The sequence below is a fragment of the Barbus barbus genome (genome assembly GCF_936440315.1).
Source record: "Barbus barbus genome assembly, chromosome: 6".
NCBI classification, from domain to species: Eukaryota; Metazoa; Chordata; class Actinopteri; order Cypriniformes; family Cyprinidae; genus Barbus; species Barbus barbus.
The window spans coordinates 33486006-33507294 of record NC_136734.1 but is presented as its reverse complement, the minus strand read 5'-3'; the positions used below and the strand labels follow the sequence as shown (position 1 = coordinate 33507294).

General features: G+C 37.6%; 3 protein-coding genes across 3 annotated transcripts; 1 reads left to right on the top strand and 2 right to left on the bottom strand.

Annotated features, from left to right (window-relative positions):
- Positions 1-1418: 1418 nt before the first annotated feature.
- Positions 1419-8123, top strand: LOC306871274 (uncharacterized protein). The gene is made up of 8 exons (XM_079419079.1): positions 1419-1487; positions 2004-2671; positions 2752-2797; positions 2979-3070; positions 3241-3351; positions 3800-4067; positions 4142-6753; positions 6826-8123. Exons 1-7 carry the CDS (start codon positions 1467-1469, stop codon positions 4355-4357), a joined length of 1422 nt encoding a protein of 473 aa, XP_079275205.1. The 5' UTR covers positions 1419-1466; the 3' UTR covers positions 4358-6753; positions 6826-8123.
- Positions 4408-7581, bottom strand: LOC306871275 (G2/M phase-specific E3 ubiquitin-protein ligase-like). Its single transcript, XM_079419080.1, has 8 exons — positions 7416-7581; positions 7117-7314; positions 6833-6919; positions 6207-6460; positions 5993-6130; positions 5391-5531; positions 5173-5284; positions 4408-4973 (listed from the first exon to the last, which is right to left on the bottom strand). The coding sequence occupies exons 1-8, from the start codon at positions 7558-7560 to the stop codon at positions 4756-4758; spliced, it is 1293 nt and encodes a 430-aa protein (XP_079275206.1). The 5' UTR covers positions 7561-7581; the 3' UTR covers positions 4408-4755.
- Positions 7786-11057, bottom strand: LOC306870776 (uncharacterized protein; the record flags this gene model as incomplete). Its single annotated transcript, XM_079418193.1, has 7 exons — positions 11000-11057; positions 10466-10653; positions 9766-9976; positions 9497-9572; positions 9153-9412; positions 8316-8393; positions 7786-7947 (listed from the first exon to the last, which is right to left on the bottom strand). The coding sequence occupies exons 1-7, from the start codon at positions 11018-11020 to the stop codon at positions 7786-7788; spliced, it is 996 nt and encodes a 331-aa protein (XP_079274319.1). The 5' UTR covers positions 11021-11057.
- Between the last annotated feature and the right edge of the window lie 10232 nt (positions 11058-21289).

The window sequence follows — 21289 nt, the reverse complement described above, 5'->3', positions numbered from 1 at the left end:
GACTCTAGCCATTCCCTTTGGTACAACTGTGGTTTCCGGGGATGTCAATAGACACACTTCTCTAATGAAGGGACCACCTGTGTTTCTTTGGCACCTAAAGGAAATAAGAAAATGCAATTGTGCACTTGCATTTTCATTATCTAATTCAGAAATAACATATCTTACTTCAGGCAGTTAAATACTCAATTATAGGCTAACTATGTCTATGACTAAATGCAAATACTTTGCTAGACGAATAGCATATACATTGTTATTCACTATTTTACCTTCTTCTCATGTTTACAGTTCCCCGTGAGGCCTCACCACTGAAGTTACGGGCGAACTGGAATGGGTCTGGTTTGTGGCAAACGTTAAAAAGTCTTCGTCTCTCATTTTCTGAATGAATGTCTCTGTCCCCTAGAGCCTCCTCAATTCTATTCAAAATGTCAGGAGTAGTTAAAATTGTTTCTACAATGCGCCTAGCCATTTTACCTCACTCCTTTACATTAATAATAGCAGAGGTTTATGGGTAAAATGTAATTGAGTGGCGCCAAATGAACTTGTATCTGTTTAGATTGGTCAGCGCAGCGCTGGTGAGGATTGTTCACGCCGCGCTGCCCATTGGGTGTCGCTAGGAAACACGTCCGCGCTGCGCTGACGAATCGGCAGCGCGGCTCGGACCATTGAACCGCGCAGATGACATGTCAGCGCGGCGCGAGCTCTGTAAACCCCCGCTGTCTTATGAAGGTAAATCAGTAGCAAAACTCGAGAGGTTGCTGGTTTGAATGTGAGAACATGTCACATTAATATTTGTATTTGTAAATGGAAATTACACTCAGAGCCCTGATGCGAAAAGCTGAATCTTTGGATTTGCACACACAGACAATAATCAAAACACCCGTGTTTCGAAGTTGAAGTTGCAGATTAATAGTTACAAATGTGTAAAATGGCATTTACATAAACAAAGTGACAGACACAGATGTGTGAGACATGTTTACTTTTGCACGTTCCTTCAGTTTCGCTGTACAACCTCAAGTCGGCGCTTACAACCTCTCAGATCTGGCAGTACACGTTCAAATCCTAGCGCTTTGACTTTTGCTACTAGTTTTGCGATATTCCTGTTGCAAAACTGACTTGTGCACTTGTGAATGCAGACGCGAGAGAGCAGAAGGGGGGGGGGGGGGGGGGGGGGGTTGAGGCCGTTTTATTGGTCGATGCCTGACCAATTAACAACGCCAGCCAGTGCGACTTGGTATGCGGAAATAAACATTTTTATGCATAAGTATGAGTTATTGTTAAAACTCTTGGACAATATTTTCATTAAATATCATTAGTTTTAACAGGATTTTATATTACAGTAAAAGAGTAGCAAAGTCGTTTATTGGTTGGAGTCAGCCAATGAAATGGAACGTTTTTGTACGCGATGACGTCACTACATGGAGCAGATCGCGCCGTTTTGGTGGTCAAGTTAGCAGCCTGTCATCGCGATGGAGGCATCAAGCCCAAGGGTAAGTTTTTATTTTTAATAAATTAAGACAGTTTAAAAAATAAAATAATTATTATGTTTTCCTTGACTGATATACTGTATTACTGATGGAGACTACTTTCCACACGAAAATAACGTTTTGCCACAGATAGTTTATTTATAGTTTAGTAACTTAGGTGTAAATGCTCAACATAATTCATTATTCAAGTCATTTTCTTTGATGTATTAAATGAGGACAAATGATTAGAAAGCCAACGCGAAGTGTTGCACCGTGTTATCACACTAAATGGGGTTTATTTTGAGACAATTACCAATTGACTGTACATCCTGTTTATTACACATCATAATGAAGTATTCCAGTGATCTTTTTACTAGCTACCACTCCCCATGCCTTTACCTATTGAAAATACTAAAGCTTAATAATACATAAAAATGCATTGTTATGTTAGATGAATTGTAGGATTTACAATTAATTTACATTTTAATAACATTAATGTTTTTTTATTTTTATTATTAATATATTCATATTATCTTTCAGGAATTGTTGTTGAACCATTTATTACAACGGCTGTCCGCTCGTCTGTCACTTTGGCTGGAACGCATTCCTCTTGACATTGACTTCTTAGAATTTACATGTTCTCAGGAGCTGGTAATTTTTAGTTCCATCTCAAATCAGATACCCATTCCGAATGAACTGTATGATGCACTTTATCAAGTACACCAGATGGCAGTAAGAAATACTAACACGGATCCACACATCATGGTTTCCCAAGAGAGAGGAAAAAATGGCCGTCCACGGATTCTGATTTCTGAGGACTCTGTATCCCAACTGCTTACATTAGGATTGCCTGTGACATATATTGCAAGGTTGCTAGGGGTGTCCAAGTTCACAATTCATAGACGCATGGTGGAATGGGGGTTGTCTGTGAAGGCAACCTACAGCAACATTGCAGATGCAGAGCTAGACTCACTCGTGGCAACAATCCACACAAGCAATCCGAATGCAGGTTACAGAATGATGATGGGTCTGCTGAGAGCACAAGGTCATCGGGTACAATGGGATAGAGTTCGTTCTTCAATGCATCGAGTTGACACTGCAAGCATTGTTTCCAGGATGTCACAATTAGGATGTGTGGTTAGGAGGACATACTCTGTCCCCAGCCCAAAGTCCCTGATGCACATTGACACAAACCACAAGCTAATACGGTAAGTTAAACATAAACATTGTATTTATTATATACTGTATGCTCAGTTCAGTATATGTGACAGAAATTTACTTTTTCAAGGTATAACATCGTGATATTTGGAGGCATCGATGGCTTCTCCAGGAAGGTAAAGATAAAGACCCTGCTTAATTAAACTACAAGACTGATGAATTAGTGAATGAGTTATTTTGATTCATAAATTTGTTAAAACATGCCACTAAAGAGGTATAATATTTTAAAGACTATATTAACGTTACTATGTAGAATAATTGTTAAAAATTCTGTTGTTTTGTTGTTTATTAATGTAGATAATGTACCTTGGTGTGTCAAATAACAATCTGGCTTCGACAACACTGTCTTTCTTCCGTGAGGCAGTTCAGAAGTTTGGATTTCCACTGAGGTAAAAATTGGCCACTGGCAATTGGTGCTTTTTTATGTCTTTTTTGTAAGAAATAAGCAGAATAGAGGCTTAAATTGTTGTGATGCAAAAAATAATTTTATATAAATCTGGAAGATTTGTAAACATTGTATGCTGTCGCATTATTCGTAACCAACATATTTTTTTGCCAGGGTTCGGGGGGATCATGGAGGGGAGAATGTAGATGTGGCCTGCCTTATGTTCTCTGTCCGGGGAACAGGGAGAAGTAGCTTCATTGCTGGTAAAAGTGTTCACAATCAGAGGTAAATTTTAATATTAGATGATATATTTAACCCTTGTGCACTGATCATTTAGGGTGTTTACTGGGGCTGTTAAGGGTCTCTAGAGATCCCAGACAGTAAAATGTGGTTTTGTAACAATCATTGTTCTTGTTCTATTGTTTTTAAACTTGAAATATCACTCTTTAGTTTTTACTGTACAGTTGTGAAATAGAGATGTTTTTAGACATTGTAAAATCAGCATTATAATAGAAAAAGCCCTTTTAAAAATGAAGCTAAAAATTGTGCAATTATGCCACATTATTGTGTGCACACAAAGGTTAAGTTTTATCAAATTATTATTTGAAAAAAAAAGTATTCATTAAACCTGCAAGTTGCAGCAACCTCATCAAATATTTTTATATACATTTCTTGGGCTTCTGTTAAAGTTCTGACCATGTTCAAATATTTTCCACTTCTTTGCTTAAAACAGAATTGAGCGATTGTGGCGGGATGTGTTCACTGCGGTTACCTCCCACTTTTACCATGTTCTGCACCAGCTGGAAGAGGATGGGCATCTTGATCTGTCCAGCAGTCTTCACATCTTCTGCTGTCACTATGCCTTCATCCCACGGCTCCAAGCCCATCTCAGTATATTTAGAGATGGATGGGACAACCATCCCCTTTCATCAGAGGGCAACCTCTCTCCTAATCAGCTGTGGCAACTGGGGCAGCAGTACCATTCAGAAGAGTGTGATGAGGTAGGCATGTGGTTTATTTTTTTATATCTATTCATAATCCCTTTTCTTTTTTACTAATTCATCTTTTCTTACAGAATCTACAGATTCCACAAATAGACTGGGAAAGCAGCGGTCTTATCCCCAGTGACACAAATTCTGGCATCCAGGTTCCTGAAATTGAATGTCCACTGAGATCTGAGGAACTTAACGAACTAAAGGCTGCTGTGGACCCAATGCAGCCATCAGAAAATTTTGGGGCAGATGTTTACATTGCTACACTGCAGTACATGAATAGTATTGGCTATGTGTAAGACATTGGAAATATCTGTAATTGAGAACCCACAAAAAACCCCACAAAGAACAAGTTCTGTCTTATTTTATTTTTCTTGAACTGTAGCACACAAAATAAATGTATTCACTTTAAGCAGTCTTTTGTCTTACTACAACTGTAGCTGTCTCAAAAAAGTTTAAATGTTGAACTAGTAATGAAAAAAATAACAATTAACAGTATTATTTTAACACATTAATATAAACAGTTTGGGTCATTTAATATTACACAAAAGCATCATAATATGTAAAACACTGCACATCTAAACATTCTAAAACGGTTCCTTTTACCAATTTTGACATTTACAGAAACAGAAACATGAAAATGTCTGAAATTACCGTTTCACTTTAATATTTTAAATTTAAAGCACTTCATGTCATTTTATACAAGGCCAAAACCTACATCACTAGTGGCAATACAGCTTTCTAGGTGTTGTTTGAATTGGTCATAGGTTGTGTAATGAGCTGGTAGGCGAAGAATGCAAAAACAGGTGGAGGATGTAGGGTTTTCTGCCTGCACCACCTTCACCTGCATGTCCTTCATTGGCAGCTCCCAGCCCACCCAGAATTTGACCAGCTGTTTCAATTTACATTGATCAGCTGAAATGGAGCAGACATATGAAGAACAGAAGACAAGTTATCAAAACACAAATTTTACAATATATATGCAAGTTAATGTAAAGATCTGTTAAATATTCAATGACGCAAACAGAAAAGATTTGTCTGTATATGGATTTGTATCAGCACCAGGCAGCTCGATGGCTAGTTTTGCTATTAGGAAAGTACAAAAACAACATACCAGTCTCCACAAACTGCCTAAGGTAGCCTGAAATTCTGCATTGGGTGGTAAATGGGGGTTCATTATCCCACTCTTCATCTTCCATGGGCCAGATGATGTTGTTTAAGAGAACCTAATTATAATTTTAGTATTCAAAAAGGGCATATTTTACATGTATAAAACTACGTAGGAATTAATGTTATGATGATTACAGTTGGTAGTTTTACTGAATAAATCACCTGTGTACTGCAGTCAGCCATTGACTGTCTTGGAAAAACCATAGATGCCACATCAGGTCGGGCCTCCAATAACTGCCATACCATTGACTCCTTCAGTCCTTGTCTGAGCTGTTTCACTTGTCGCCAAGTTCTTGTCAGCACCTGAATATGACAGGTACAATAATTTGGCGAATCCTATTTGACTGATCATTAATGCAATTAGGAAATAGGGGTTGTGTTAACATTTTCATGGTTTGTTTTGCTTCCTGTTTTTACAGTTTTTCACATTTGACTGATTTTCACATAAACTTTCACATAAACAAAATTAATGGTCTGATTAATTTATTAAAATAATACTGCTGAACTTTTGCATAAAGTTCAACTGCTTATAAAATAAAATAAAAAACACGGTTACAATTTATTTTAAGGTGTTCCTGTTACAGTTTCATTATACATTTAAGTACTGAGTAATATTAATTAACTACATGTACTTACTACGTGGTTAGGGTTAGAATTAGGGTTACTTGCATGCAATTATCAATAATTTATTGTTATTATAATTGTAAGTACATGTAACGTGTAACAAGGACACCTTAAACTAAAGTGTTACCAAAAGCACTTACCGCATGCTGAAGAAGATTGTGTAACAGCCAAGTGCGGTTGGTTGTAGTCAACACTGGAAGGTCCCAAGACATTGCCAGTTGGTTAATGGCTACCTTTTGATCCTCAGTAAAATCATTCTTTGAATCACCTACAGCAAGCTTTATGATAAGTGAAAGAATACAATTAAATATACAAACACATTTACCTCTATAAATATGGCACCTACCAACCTACCATCTGTATTGTCTCCCTAATGTCGATGTCAGCCACATCTTCAAGTGTGACGGTTGCTGTCTGTGGGGAGCCACCTAATAACACATGCACAATGGCTGGGCTCACACCTGCTAATGAAGGCCCACCATGGAGGAAAGAATGACCAAGAATCCTGCCTGCCATCACAAACAAGTCACTCTGCAAAATTACTTGGGAAGTAGATGGAATAAGGTGGTCTGCTTGCCCTTCAAATAATGCAGTTCCGTTTCCATTTCCTGTTTGTAAAGCAGAAAACCCAAAGCATTTTTGAGAAAAGTTGACAAGTTGTGTTACTAAACTGATCACACAATGCTCACAAAATGGTAATTGACATCTTTTTATAGACAGTTATTTTATTCTAAACATGTATGGCTGTTTTTCTGCTACAGATTGCAAAAAAAGCTATTTGCCAGAATCGTATGGGCTGTTTTCCATACAATGGCTCCAGAAAGATTTGGTGGCTTCAAAATGATAACATAGATTTTTGTCCAAAACTATCCTATAAACAAGAAGAAAGACAGCCATATGGGTTTTAAACAACAGGAGGGTAAGTAAAATTGGTTGTTGTTAAAATAACCTCCTTGATGATATTCCTGGAAAGAACTAACCAACACTAAAGAGGAATCCATTCTGCAGCTTGTGCATCACTATGCTGAAAAAATGGCGCTGAACACCATCCCCAGTGGCAACATCCCCTAAAAAAAATGTAAAATTGTAAACTGCTTTGAAATTTGTTAGTAAGAACATGTAAACAAGGTGTATCATAAAAAGTGTAGATAATTAAAGGAATATAGCGTATGACATAAAATCCAATAGGACAGGATGTTTGGTTTCTGGTAATGACAAGGTTTCATTATTAGTTACATTATTAAGTTTAATATTGTTATAGTACCTTCCAATCGGCATTGAAGAGGTCTAGTCCAATCAATTTTGGGGACCTTGTAAAAATTTATTATTCTCCCCTCCTGGTCCTCCATGTCTTCTCTAATATCAATCCTTACTTTCAGTGGGGGCTCGTCTTCTTTTTGTCGAAGTGCACACCGCCTGTACAGTATTGCTGCCCTTTCTGGAAGCTCAATCCTTTTCCAATCTGTGGCCAAAAAAACTGTAAATTTCATGGTATGGTATCATGGAAAGAATTTTTACATCAACCTTTTCATTATGAGGGACTAAAACACACAAAATCAGTACCATCACACATTGAAGGTGCACTTTCAGCTGAAACTGATGGCCCAGGTGTTAAATGATCAGGATCAAGTTGGAAAGTAGTGCTTTGTAGTCTGGTACTGGTTTGGGATGGTGATGAGGCACTTTCATCAACAGAATTTCCATCCATAATCGAGGGAAAAATCTCAGGGAAGCTACAGTAAAATACATAAACATCCATTGCCCATCTAGGCTTTAATGAACATTTAAAAAATAAACATTAGAATATATTTAAAAGATGTAAAATAAGCCTAACGTGAATTGTTCACAGTATGATATCCCAAATTTGAGATTTTCCCAAATGATAATTTGTTTCAACTCATTTGAACAAGAAATGCCATATTTCTTCTTTTTTTTATATATAACGGTGACTGTATTTGTTGTGGACAGAAAAAAAAATAATTATCTCCCTACTGTTCACACCTCTAACATTTCTACAGTACCTTTCTCCACATGTACTGGCATGGTAAGGCATCACTTCTGCAGAAAAATCTTCTCCACATATCGGACAGGCATCCTGAAGAATGAGACAGGCTCAATATGACATTAAACAGGTCTACAAGCAAAGCATAAGCAAATTGCTTATGATCTTATGACTGAACACAATCAGGTTTATTGTCTAAAAACGGTATATGCTGACTTTACGAGAGAACCAGAAACAAACACAGACTAGCAGTAACAGTCAAAGTCAGTAAAAAAAAAAGTAAAAAAAAAAAAAAAGGTGGTCAATCATTTAATATTGTAGAAAAGATCCTTTGATATATTTACAACCAGTGTTAAATATATTCTCAGGATACATCCTCAATTGATCAATGATTGCATTAGCTTACGTTTTGTGTTGACCTTTGGTGATTTCATCACTTTTTAACCAAGACAATCTCTTACCAGACAAATTACATCTGACTCATGGCTCAGTCCTTGGGCCTCTTCATTTTCTTTTTCCTTGTCAGATTCAGACTCTATCTGAAAAAAAAAGAATTCGGATTATATTTTTATTCCATCTGAAAAAGAGGATCATTATAACTATAATGATAGAAATAAAGTTTCTTTATTGTAACAAAGCATAACAGATATACTTCAATAATAATAGATGGCTATATTTAAGAAGATTTTCAGATTCAAGAAGTGTGACTGAGGGTAGTGGCTGAGCCCACCATATATACAGTAAGTGCATAAATGTGTGATAGCTCAAGAAACCTACACTGTAAAAAAAAAAAAAAAAAAAATTGAGAAAACTTAAAAGTTTAAGGCAACCAGCTTCATCAGATTTTGAGTTCTCAACTTATTTTTGTAGGAGATTTTTGAGTTTACTCAACTTTTTGTTGGATAAAAAAACAACAAGTTGAGAAAAGTCAAAAATCTGCTGAAGCTGGTTGCATTGACCTTTTTTAGTTTTCTCAACTTTTGATTTTTTCGATTTTTACAGCAAAGTTGAGAAAACTTAAAAAGGTCAATGCAACCAGCTTCAGCAGATTTTTGACTTTTCTCAACTTCTTGTATTCAGTTTATACAACAAAAAGTTGAGAAAACTAAAAAAATCTACTGATGCTGGTTGCCTTAAACTTTTAGGTTCTCAATTGTTTTTTACAGTGTAACAATACACCTGACCTGGGACATAAAATAGCTAACTAACCAATTATAGTGTACTCTAAAGACACTTTAGATCTATTTTAAAGTATATACTTTTTCATTTTTTGTGACTGACACTGAAATATCACTTACAGCATTATTACTTTGACAATCCTCAAGGTGACATGGCAGCAACTGTAATGGGACTGATGTACCACAGGTCATGCAGATGTTTTTGGGCATGTTATGAAATTCAGGTGCATCATATGGCAACGGGGTTATATCGATTTCTTCTTGGAGGGGGACGATGTAGATGACATTCTTCCCATTGTTAGAGGATGCCTTCAGTATTTTTGCTGTGTAGCCCTGGGAATCTTGGGCCAGAGATGTTGTTTTCCTTTGTCCACTGCCCCCTTTTAAACAGATATGTGAAAAACGATAACAATGCTGGTAAAAGGATAAAACATATGAAAATGCATTTGGTACCATAAACTTACCTGAGGCTTTTTGGAGCAGCCAACCACCCCTTAAGTTTTGCAACTTTGGGTACTCCTGAAGAAGTACTTTGGTTATCTGGATATTAGAAGGCATAGATGCAAGTAAAATACTTTATGACATCATAAATGGGTAAAATTGTTCCTCCTTTTTAAAAATGAATAATACTGAAAACAATAATAAACATATAAATAATAATACATAATGTAAAAACTTGTAATATATTTTGTCCAAAACAAATTTAAACATCAGGTTGTATACCATGGCTCACCTCAGTATGATCAGCATTGTCTGGAATATTTACAGTTCTTCTGCCTAGGCCTGCTTGTAAGAGAACCGTTTCATCTTTGGGAGTCTTTTGGGAGTTTTTTGACAGCAAGCAGAACTGGAATTCTAAGAACTTTACAGATGCAACTTTTGCAGGTTCAGGTGCCATTTTTTTCATTCGTTTACGGCTTCCATGGTAAAGTGCTGGAAAAGCTCTTTAATAAAACAACAAAATATATGTGCAAATAAGCAAAGTTATTGTTATAAAATTAACTCTTGTAGGAACAGATCATTTGCAGTGTAGACTAAGAAGAAAACCAAACATATGATGTAAACTGTTATTAAATACAATATTATATAGATACAGTATACAAATATGTTTTTCATTGACAACATTTAATTGACACCTTCAACCAAAACAACTTGCGGTGTACTAATTAGTGGTAGAATTCCCCTTTAACAACCTGGATTAAGAGCCCTGCTCAGGGCTGTATTGATGACAGATAACAGATGGGTCTTTGTGGGGTTCAATTCTGCAACCATTGATTACTAGCCCACATCTTTACCACATCACACCAACAAATTGCTATATACAAATAGAATATATAGCAATATATTCTAATATATTCTAATATAATTACATTTTTAACAATATAAACATTGACACCTGAAAAAATGGGGGCTCTAAATACACGATTCCTTACCTTTGCATTTCTTGCTGAACTGTGTTTGGCCTACTAACAGCCTGGCCAACCCCAAAGGAAGCACTGGTACCAGGCTGAGGTGCCACGGTGGAAGAACTGTTGGAATTTCCATGTGCCTGAGGGTTGCTATGCCTTCGGATGCAGCTAAGCAGATTCCTTACAGCACTTTCTATTTCTGAATTCTGCTCCTGTAGAAACCATATAAGTTGCATTCACGTAAAATGCAACAATGACAACAACAATAATAATTATTATTATAAAGTAGTAACCCACCCCCATCCCACATGCATAGTACAGAGTAATTATTCTATTACAAAAAGATTCTACATGGGTCACAGAGTATCTTGTCTTATTTGTATTTTTTTATCAATATTCACGATGTTTAAAAACACTGATGTATATTTATTTATATGTAACTATACATAAAATTCATATTACATGAAAAGTTACTTATAAAAGTTACAGAACCACCTAACACAGTCCTTGGCTAACAGTACTGAACGTATAGATAATTTATTAAAAATAAAAACTTACCCTTGGGCTTGATGCCTCCATCGCGATGACAGGCTGCTAACTTGACCACCAAAACGGCGCGATCTGCTCCATGTAGTGACGTCATCGCGTACAAAAACGTTCCATTTCATTGGCTGACTCCAACCAATAAACGACTTTGCTACTCTTTTACTGTAATATAAAATCCTTTTAAAACTAATGATATTTAATGAAAATATTGTCCAAGAGTTTTAACAATAACTCATACTTATGCATAAAAATGTTTATTTCCGCATACCAAGTCGCACTGGCTGGCGTTGTTAATTGGTCAGGCATCGACCAATAAAACGGCCTCAACCCCCCCCCCCCCCCCCCCCCCCCCTTCTGCTCTCTCGCGTCTGCATTCACAAGTGCACAAGTCAGTTTTGCAACAGGAATATCGCAAAACTAGTAGCAAAAGTCAAAGCGCTAGGATTTGAACGTGTACTGCCAGATCTGAGAGGTTGTAAGCGCCGACTTGAGGTTGTACAGCGAAACTGAAGGAACGTGCAAAAGTAAACATGTCTCACACATCTGTGTCTGTCACTTTGTTTATGTAAATGCCATTTTACACATTTGTAACTATTAATCTGCAACTTCAACTTCGAAACACGGGTGTTTTGATTATTGTCTGTGTGTGCAAATCCAAAGATTCAGCTTTTCGCATCAGGGCTCTGAGTGTAATTTCCATTTACAAATACAAATATTAATGTGACATGTTCTCACATTCAAACCAGCAACCTCTCGAGTTTTGCTACTGATTTACCTTCACTTTGGTTTGCATGGCTTCCCATATATTTCATGTAAACAGGATTAGATCGCTGCTTTATAAGCGGAGGAGATAGGGAAGTCTGTCACAGCCATGTCTTGTCCATTTTTACGACAGCAACCTGTTGCGGAAGGTGCAAGAATAATTCGCAGAGCTTTTCGAATTAATCGCGTATTGCGGGATAGACAGGATCCTTTGGCGCAGCGCGAAAGTGTAATTGTTGAGAGATATCGTTTTTCTCGTGAGGGTGTTATTTACATCATTAATTTGTTGGAACCACACATTAAGTGTTCAACACGGAGGAGTAGGGCTTTGACAACTGCACAGACTGTGTGCATTGCCCTGAGATTCTTTGCGAGTGGCACTTTCCTTTACACTATTGGAGATGCAGAGAACTTAGTGAAAAGTGCTGTCTGTCGTGCCATTCGCAAAGTTTACCTGGCACTCAAGCAGTTTTTAAGGGTTTTTGTGGTATTTCCAAGCCACTTAAGACCCCAGGTGGTAAAGCAGATTTTTTTTGCTATTGCAGGTACATTTATAATTGTTAATGACATGCAATCATGACCATGCCAAAAAGTATGACTAACAGTATGTGTCCTTCAGGCTTCCCTTACGTGATTGGTGCCATAGATTGCACACACACATCCCCATCAAGGCCCCAATGAAGGGGATTTTGTGAACAGAAAGGGGGTTCACAGTATAAATGTGCAGGTAAATCACTATTACAATTTATAATATTCCAAATTAGTAATATTGCATAAAAAAAAAAATCAAAAAGTATGCAGTTGACTGACTAAAATCTCTTAGATGGTGTGTGACGCTATGCTCCATATAACAAATGTGGAAGCAAAATGGCCAGGATCAGTGCATGACTCAAGAATTTTCAGAGAGTCACATTTACGCACATTATTTGAACGTGGTAAGGGAACATATAAATGTCAAGCTCACAGTATTACACACACTTATGCAGAGCCTAACAAAACTGCATTTTTCCATTATACAGGGGATTTTGACGGGATCCTGCTTGGAGACAGGGGCTATGCCTGCAGGCAGCATTTTATGACGCCCTTCCCTGACCCAATCCCGTTACAATGCAGCTCTAGCCAGGACAAGGGCACGCATTGAAATGACCTTTGGGCAACCAAAGGAAAGATTTCAATGTCTGAAGGGTCTGAGGGTTGCACCTGGCAGGGCCCGTGACATAATTGTTGCATGTGCCATCCTCCACAATATTGCCACCATCAGAAAGGAGAGGACCCCTGTGGTGGAGGTGCAGCCTGATGATGACCTCCAGCCAGTGCACTTGGACCAACCCAGTGGCAGAGCTGCACGGGACAGAAATGTGGAGCACCATTTTTGAATGTGTAAAATAAAAGACAAATATGCTTAGTTCCTGGAGTTTTATTTCAAGGTCAAAACATGCCTCATGCAACAAAAGTAAAAAGTAAAAGTACAACACTGTCCACCTCTGTATCAGTTCTTTGTGCAGACTCTTCTGCAAGCCTTTCTGTAGGCCTTTCTCTAGGTGTGGACTCCTGCAACTCATATTGCAGACAGAAAGAATAGGGACACAAGTATATACAAATTAGTGTAACGTTATTTATGCACTTTACAAGTTCTTCCTCCAAAGGACAGTCATCTGAGAGGGTTTCTTCACTGTCCTGTGCAATGGAAATAAATGGGTATTCCAAAGTGTTGCGCTCTCTTCCCTTTATGCAAGTTACAACAAGTACACAACTTACTGCATATGCTTCAGCCACCACTTGCTTGGGAACAGGTAAAAGTGTTGGTGTATTATGTAAAACTGCACAAAAGAGGGGAAAAAAAATAAAATAATTCTCATTACAAATTAACTACACTGTAAAAAATATAATGTGATCAATAACTCATGGCAACATTTTATTTTAACTAAAAGTGTAGAAGTCTTCACTTTCACAAATGGTTGAAATGACTGTACCAGCCATTTGGATTATACTTCATTTAATGCAGCAACAAATAATTTTACAGTGTACTAAGAGAATTGAAAGCTCATTTAGCCTACCAGTAATGAAGGTGTTGCTGCTACTGGTCCCTGGCTTTGGGTCTGAGGAAGAGCTGCCCCCAGGGATGCCCTCCACAATGGTTCGGTTTTCATTCAACCCAAGGGCCAGCTCCTCTGCTGGGGTATATTGTGGTGGTGCAGGACCACCACCTGTTTTTTTTTTTTTCAGCCTTTTTCTTGGTGGCTGTTATAAACAGACGAACACATTATTTAACAGTGGCTTTTAAAAGGAAAAAAGTGGCTTTTTAAAATAAAGACAGTATAACAATTAAAGGCTACCATTTTGTAGAATATTCTTGTACTTCACTTTTACTTGTCCCCATGTTCTAGTGGGTCCCGTGGTGGCTCTGACATAAAAGAACAAAGTAAATATGAAATTATTAAAATGCAAAAATACACACTGTAGAAAGTAATAGAAACATCTACCATGGATAGCACTTACGCGTTTAATTTGTCTGCTACTTTTTGCCAGCCCTCTCTCCTGGCTTTTGCAGACTTTGAGGTGTTTCCTGTCGTTTTAATTAAAGACTCAAATTCAGCATAACCTTCCATTAAAAGCTCTTGTTCTGCTTGGGAGAAAAACTGGGCACGTTCTTTGGCCATGCTGAACAGCCAATAACAGCGTTGCTAATCATTGTTTCTACTATCGATACATATCCCCTTTTAAACCAACGCATGAACGCGCAATTATCTCAGATAACTCAGATAAGCAGGTGTGTTCGAAGAACCCAATTAGCCGGATCATGATTAGCACGATGAAATCATCTCGGATGTCTCATTTGATCTCGGATGTTTTAAGCAACGTACGAAGAACGAGCCCCTGTAGGGCAAATCCTGTCAGTCCAAATGTAAGAAATTAGGAAAATAAAACAACCTCAATGGAATGGCGCCAAAGAGGCAAATACAGTAGCATACAGCAATTAAAAAAACTACAGTAAATAATAATAAAATAATAAAAAAAATACAGTAAAAAAACCTAAACAATTCAGTCTCTGTATGTGGAGTTTGACGTCACAGAAAATTCCCATGATGCAAAGGGAATTACAGTTATTACTGTAAAGGGAATTTGCAGTATTATACTAACAGTGCATATATAAAGTACAATGAAATTTCATGGTTTATTCTTGTGTCTCAGCATATAAGAAAATTGGCCACACATTTATTGATTACACTAATTATTTAAATTAGTTACACAACATATATAAATGTTCTGGTATTGTTAATGCTTGTGGATCTGCATTTATCTTTTTGACAGTTTATTACCAAAATAATGTTTGAAATGTGTGAGGGGCATTTACCAGAGCAGGTTGTTAAGATGAACTTACATCATGCTAATAGAGGGCCATTGGGCCAAGAAAAAAAGTGATTGCAAGGAATGCTACTTGAGCTACCAGTTATAAAGAAGAGTGCATTGACAGAGGCTTCACAGAGAACGTGGCAAGACTGAGAATGAAGGAACGTTGTAGCAAAAGCAATCATGATGCATGCATTCATGTGGCCACTGAATATTCATTTTCAATGTTTAAAAGAAAAATTCACCCAAAAATTAAGGTCTGATGAAAATGACTCACCCTCAGGCCATCCAAGATGTAGGTGACTTCGTTTCTTCATTGGAGCAAATTTGGAGAAGTTAAGCATCGAATGATTTGCTCACCAATGGATCTTTTGCAGGTAATGGGTGCCAACAAAATGAGAGTTCAAAGAGCTAATAAAAACATCACAATAGTCTACGAGTAATCCATACAACTCCAGCCCAACAATTAATGTCTTGTCAAGTGATAAGCTGTGTTTGTAAGAAACAAATCCATTATGAAGGTGTTTTAATCATTGCCTCTGGACAAAATACCAATCCATAATAATGCTAAAAGGATGATCCCTGTTGTCCTCTTACATCAAAATCCAACAACATATTTATTTAAAACTGTTTTAGGCCATTTTTGCTTGTAAACAGTACTTGGTCTGTGCACATTTCTCTCTTGATGCAGTCAAGACAACTTTTTCACTGAAGAGAGTAGTAAGCAAAGCGAAGAAAGGAGCAGTTTGAAGTAAAATAACAGCTTAATAATGAATGTGTTTATTACAAACATGCAGCTTTTTGCTTCATTGATGGACTAAAGTCGTGCGGATTTCTTATGGATTATTGTTATGTTTTTATCAGCGGTTTGGACTTGACGGCACCCATTCACTGCAAGATCAATCAGTTCCCATGGGTAAGCAAACCATGATCCCTTAATTTATCGCAATTGTAGTTTTTTTTGTACAACTTTCTCTTAATTTATAATTAAATTAGATTAAATGGATAAGTATTTCAATTTCATGCCTGAATATTACAAATACATTTAAATGAATAATATTTTGTTGTGACATTGACCAAAGACTCATAAGCATATTATAACCATTGTGTTCTTGAGCCAGACATGTAACTCCAGGTTGTTCCATGTGGACCATCCCTGTAGTAGGCTAAGCGTGCTGTTATTTGCTTTAGTTAATAAAACATCTGCAAAAAATTTACTCTGGCCTGAGCTGAAAACTGCAAACTTTTATGGACTCATCTTAACCACATCTCTGCAGCAGTCATTATGTCTAGTGATTTCACAGTCCTGCATGTCAGAAAGTATTTAGAGAATCAGACTCATCATTTGTAATCAAAATGATGACGCACAGAACTTGTGGCAAAAGCGAGAAGGTGGGATGTGTCGATGTCCTTACCACATACTATCGAAATTTCCCAGATTTTGTAGATGGCTGAAGCAGAAGCTGAAGTGTTTGTCATTTATGATGACAACTGTAATTGAAAACAGTATCAGTTTTACTGCCCATCAGTGCAAGGTCAGTGACTTCAGCTGCTCAGTTATGGCAGCAATAATAATGTGAACGTTTCATTGTGTTTTTTATGGCAGATTGAGCAGATTGTATGGTGAACTTAGCATGCTAACTGTGCAAAAGCTCAGGTGAAGATGTGAGCAGGATATGCCACGAAGGGCTGAGAGGTGTGTAAAAAGATTCATGACGGGGTGTAAATCAATAATATGTTCTTTGTTTGAAGTAGGGGTCTCCAAAGTCTTTGTTAAAGATGATAAATGAATCTGTCTTTATCTTTTTCCATTCTGGCTTCAGTTCAGATTCTCTCTCGTAACATAGACTGACAAGTTTACTCGCTCAATCCGCATCTGTCATTTGCGTCTGCAAATTGTGTGTGTTGTTCTTTTGTTGTCTTACGTAGAGTTGTCTGTTTACTATGAGAAAACGTTTGTCTTGTTGGCTGGCTTTGGAAACTTGAACTGACAGATGATGTTCATAGTTTTGACTCTGAACCTTTGACCAGGACAAGCCAATTCAGTCCTGAAAAGCTGAAATCTTTAACAGACACTTACATGCAGTGATTTTGTGCGATATGAAATATGAGAGATCGGAAAGTTACACAGTGTACTAAGATTGTTTCCAACTTCAATATGGTTACTTTTCCCAAAAGCTCAGATTTGCGATCAGAGCAAATGTACGACTCTTAATCTCATTAAATGACAGAGGACTGTGGGTTTTCAGGGGGATGGCTCTTTTGTCAGTAACAAAAAGAACTACGCACAGATTCAGAAGTGGCGAAAATCTATCCAGTGTGCAATTACCCATTGTCGTCATGATTCGAGAAAGACTGGATATAGGATTATGTAAAATGCAGGTGGTGGCAGCCTCAAGGCTCGACTATTGCCTGGGCCTTACGTAAGGGCATGGTATGTTTTTAATCACTGTCAGATGAAAGGACAGTCTGAGGTATTTCACTCATGTGCACATTTTATTCACGTACAGACAAAAAACACTTGAACTGTATTTGTTGTAACCCACTCCTTACCAAAATGAAATTATTACAAAATAGTTCAGAAATTCAAGTATTAGCAACAATTCATTTTCTGTATGGAATAGGCCTATACAGAAAAAAAGAGAAAAGAAACAGATAAAGAATAAAAAAGTATACCCTGCAAAATAATGAATGAATGAATATTCAAACACCCTTAAATGAAGATACATTTACTTAAGTAGCCTAAATTTAAGCTATTTTTATGAAGTGTATACATAAACTCATCCTACTCGCTGAAAGTAGTCAAAAGTAGTCGTAAGTCTTAAAAAAATATCGCTAGCAGCCACCATACTTTGTAGCCAATCGAAAGCTTTTGAGGCGCTTTCTGCTTGACAAACGTTTTGAGCAGGTAATCCATCCATATATGGGAACCGGATGTTAAGATTGCGCTACGAGAACTTTGAATGGTTTTTATGAGTTTGGAGGGTGCGACATTTTATCCAGCAATTCAAACAGGAAAACGTCTTAAAAGGGACAATAAGTCAAAGGAAAACAGAGAGACCAAAAATCGAACCAGACATAAGAGAATTGGTGAATCTGCTGAGAGTTTCCACGTGCTTCAAATCAAATGCCATGCTTGCTTTGCTTCTACTGTACCTGACAGGTAAATAGGCATGTAAACCATGGTATAGTGTGGTTAACCCTGACGTAAATTCTATAATGGCCAACGGCACCTTTAAACTATTATCTTTAGTATCGGTTATGTAATTTTCATTGGCATTATCTATATAACAGCCGTGAAAACAAAGACACTGAGATGTTATGCCTGTCTTTAACCATTCCCTACAGTCAGCTAGCCTATACTTGGGGCTGTACCATCAATACCCTTTTATGACTAATGCAAATAATTAACCATATGAACGTCTACAACTACTATAGGTATCCTGAAATGCTGCTTTACACAATATTTTCATTTAGATTGCACATATTATGCACTGTTAAGTTAGAGCATGCATTAGACATTGATTTTATTTCAATTTTATTTTCTGAAGGAAAGGACGTGGTGCGTGGCCAAGCATGGTGTCCCATACTTGGAATTTGTGATCTGCATTTAACCCATCCAAGTGCACACACACAGCAGTGAGTAGTGAACAAACACACACACACACACACACCCGTGAACACACACCCGGAGCAGTGGGCAGCCTTTTTTGCTGCGCTGCCCGGGAAGCAGTTGAGGGTTTCGTGCCTTGCTTACAGCAACACTCTACTTTTTAAAAAAAAAAGTGGAGTGTTCCTTTAAGGGTCTCACCTCAGTCGTGGTATTGAGGGTTTAAGAGAGCGCTGGTTATTCCCCCACCGACGATTCCTGCCAGATCTGAAACTCAAACCCGCAACCTTCAGGTTACAAGTCTGACTCTCTAACCATTGGCCCTTTGACTGCCCCTTTGCCGCCCCTTGGTCTTTTGCCACTTTATATTATACAGGAAAGTGTGGAGAAGCCAGTAAATGATGGGGAGAGAGAAGTGTTTCAGTGCCTGGTTGTATGCCAATGGCATTTTCTTTAGTATGCAATTCTCGTTTTCTTCTTTTGTCTTCAGAACAGTCTATTCAATCAAATAAATGAGGGCTTTTCATTAAATATGAGTGAGCTAACCCTAATTCTCAGTTTCAGTCAGAGCAGACAACCACCCACAGCTACCCTTCAGAACCGGCCGTCAGAAATGAACCCGCATGCCAGTCTAACAAGTGAGGACTGGTGTGTGAGAAAAGAGCTTTGCGTATGTGTTGTCATGGACACTTGTCTTATCAGACTAAAACTGAGAACTATTTGTGTTTGGCCCAGCAGGCCATAATGACCGTAAAGTATGAGGAAATAACCTCATAAAGGGTGACCACACAGGCTCTTTTCTGTGGCCCTGACAGCCTTGCAGGTGGCTGTGATGTCATGGGATGTCACAGCAAGCTATACTGATCATTTCCAGTAACATGGCATTGCTTATTTGCATAATGACAATGAAATGCTCACTGAGAGCTTTTGTCTGTAAAGGTCTTTAGATAGAAGCTTGACATTAAACAATGCAGAGATTAAAAGGATTGACCGGATTGGTGTATAATGTTGGGTAGTGCTTACGCACTTGTTTCTGCTGAACACTTGTGAGGCTTTGAAGGAAATGAAAGCCTGGCAACCCGTTCCAAAACCATGTACTGCCAGAAGCCAAGAGAAAGCAGGCTCCCAGTGTATTATGAAAGACAATGCAGATGTTGGTACCTCGTAAACTACGAAAAGAGTTGCAGTTTAATATTTTCATCAGAATATAATAATAACTGCTAGGCCTATTAGTTTGTGTAGATGGACATTTTTGGTTTGGCTTAGCTGTCTATTCTTGCTGTCTAAACAGATCCCTGATGCTTGGCTGTTGGAGTCACATTTGGCTACAGTGGCTTTGGCAGCACTTTCCAGTTTGAGACATTTGGATGACAAGTTGTGACTGTAATTTCATAAGAAGGCACCCAGGATAGACTTATTGGTGAGAGGAAATATCTTCTAGCCTTCCAGATCTTTGTAGTCCCTCACCAGCAGGTTTTCCAGTTGATGGAAAATCGGTCTCTTTTTAGTTCATGTAAACAAAGGACTTTATCTCAGTTGCCATTTTCATATATTATTGGTCCCTATAGCAGTAGTAAATTAGAATGTAGCAATTTATCATTCATTTGTTGCTTTTCTTACTGTTGCAAAATCACAGAAACAAAACTGTTGTGATTTTTGGGCCAACAGCATGACTTAATGCAACAGTCAAATAAACAAGTTAATATTGATTCACTTACATTTTACATACAATGTTGACAAATAAACTTTTCCACATCTCCAAGCAACTCAATTCCTAAATGTGTGGTTTTGAACAAATTGGTTGATTAAATGATTTGGTCTCATTTAAAAAGGCAATTGTTTTGCCCCTGAATGAATCACAGTTTATGAACAAATTGGTTCAGTAAATGATTTAATGACTCGCTCATTATCACCCACTGGTGCAGCTATTTAACTTGCAGAAAGATTTGCTGAAAAATCTCAGGGGACTAATGTTCTTTCAGAGTCTAAAAAAGTAAGATATATGTATGAATTTTTCATTCATGATTTATTAACTTGTTCCCTCATCATAGTTAGATCATGGCCACAGTATAATTAAGTAAATAGGAGAAAACTAATAGTACAGTGCGGCACGGATTTAACTAAAACAAGGGAACAAATTATTAAATTAATTTAAAGATATTAGCATTTTTGTTTAATTTGTGGCTAAGATATCTACATTTTCTTCCACATTTCATAACTCCATGGAAGTCTTTTCCTTTAATGTTTACCTCTATGTAATTTTCTAACCTTAACACGAAGCTAAGGGGAAACACCCTTCAACACTGGAGATAGGGGTGTGCGATGTGACGATTTTTGATCGTGGACGATAAAAATGTCTCCACGATCTGCTTTTGAAGAAATATAGTAGTATCCTGCTGCAACTCACATTAGGTCAAATACAGTTCTGGCGCCTCCGTCTCTATATACTGTACAACACGACATACAGCAGTAGAGTTACTCTGACAGGACACTGCACTTATTCGCGATCGCAAAAGTACATTATTTGCACACAAAGCCTTGCTGGTTAAATGTTTAATTCGCGCGCTGGTCTGATGTGC

Coding starts and splice junctions, on each gene's coding strand:
- LOC306871274 (XM_079419079.1), top strand. CDS start 1,467: ATGGAGGCATCAAGCCCAAGG. Junction 2,672..2,751: donor ACAAACCACAAGCTAATACG/GTAAGTTAAACA, acceptor TACTTTTTCAAG/GTATAACATCGTGATATTTG. Junction 4,068..4,141: donor ATTCAGAAGAGTGTGATGAG/GTAGGCATGTGG, acceptor CTTTTCTTACAG/AATCTACAGATTCCACAAAT.
- LOC306871275 (XM_079419080.1), bottom strand. CDS start 7,560: ATGGATGGAAATTCTGTTGATGAAAGTGCCTCATCACCATCCCAAACC. Junction 6,461..6,832: donor TGGATTCCTCTTTAGTGTTG/GTTAGTTCTTTC, acceptor CTTTACAAACAG/GAAATGGAAACGGAACTGCA. Junction 6,131..6,206: donor TTAGGGAGACAATACAGATG/GTAGGTTGGTAG, acceptor CTTATCATAAAG/CTTGCTGTAGGTGATTCAAA.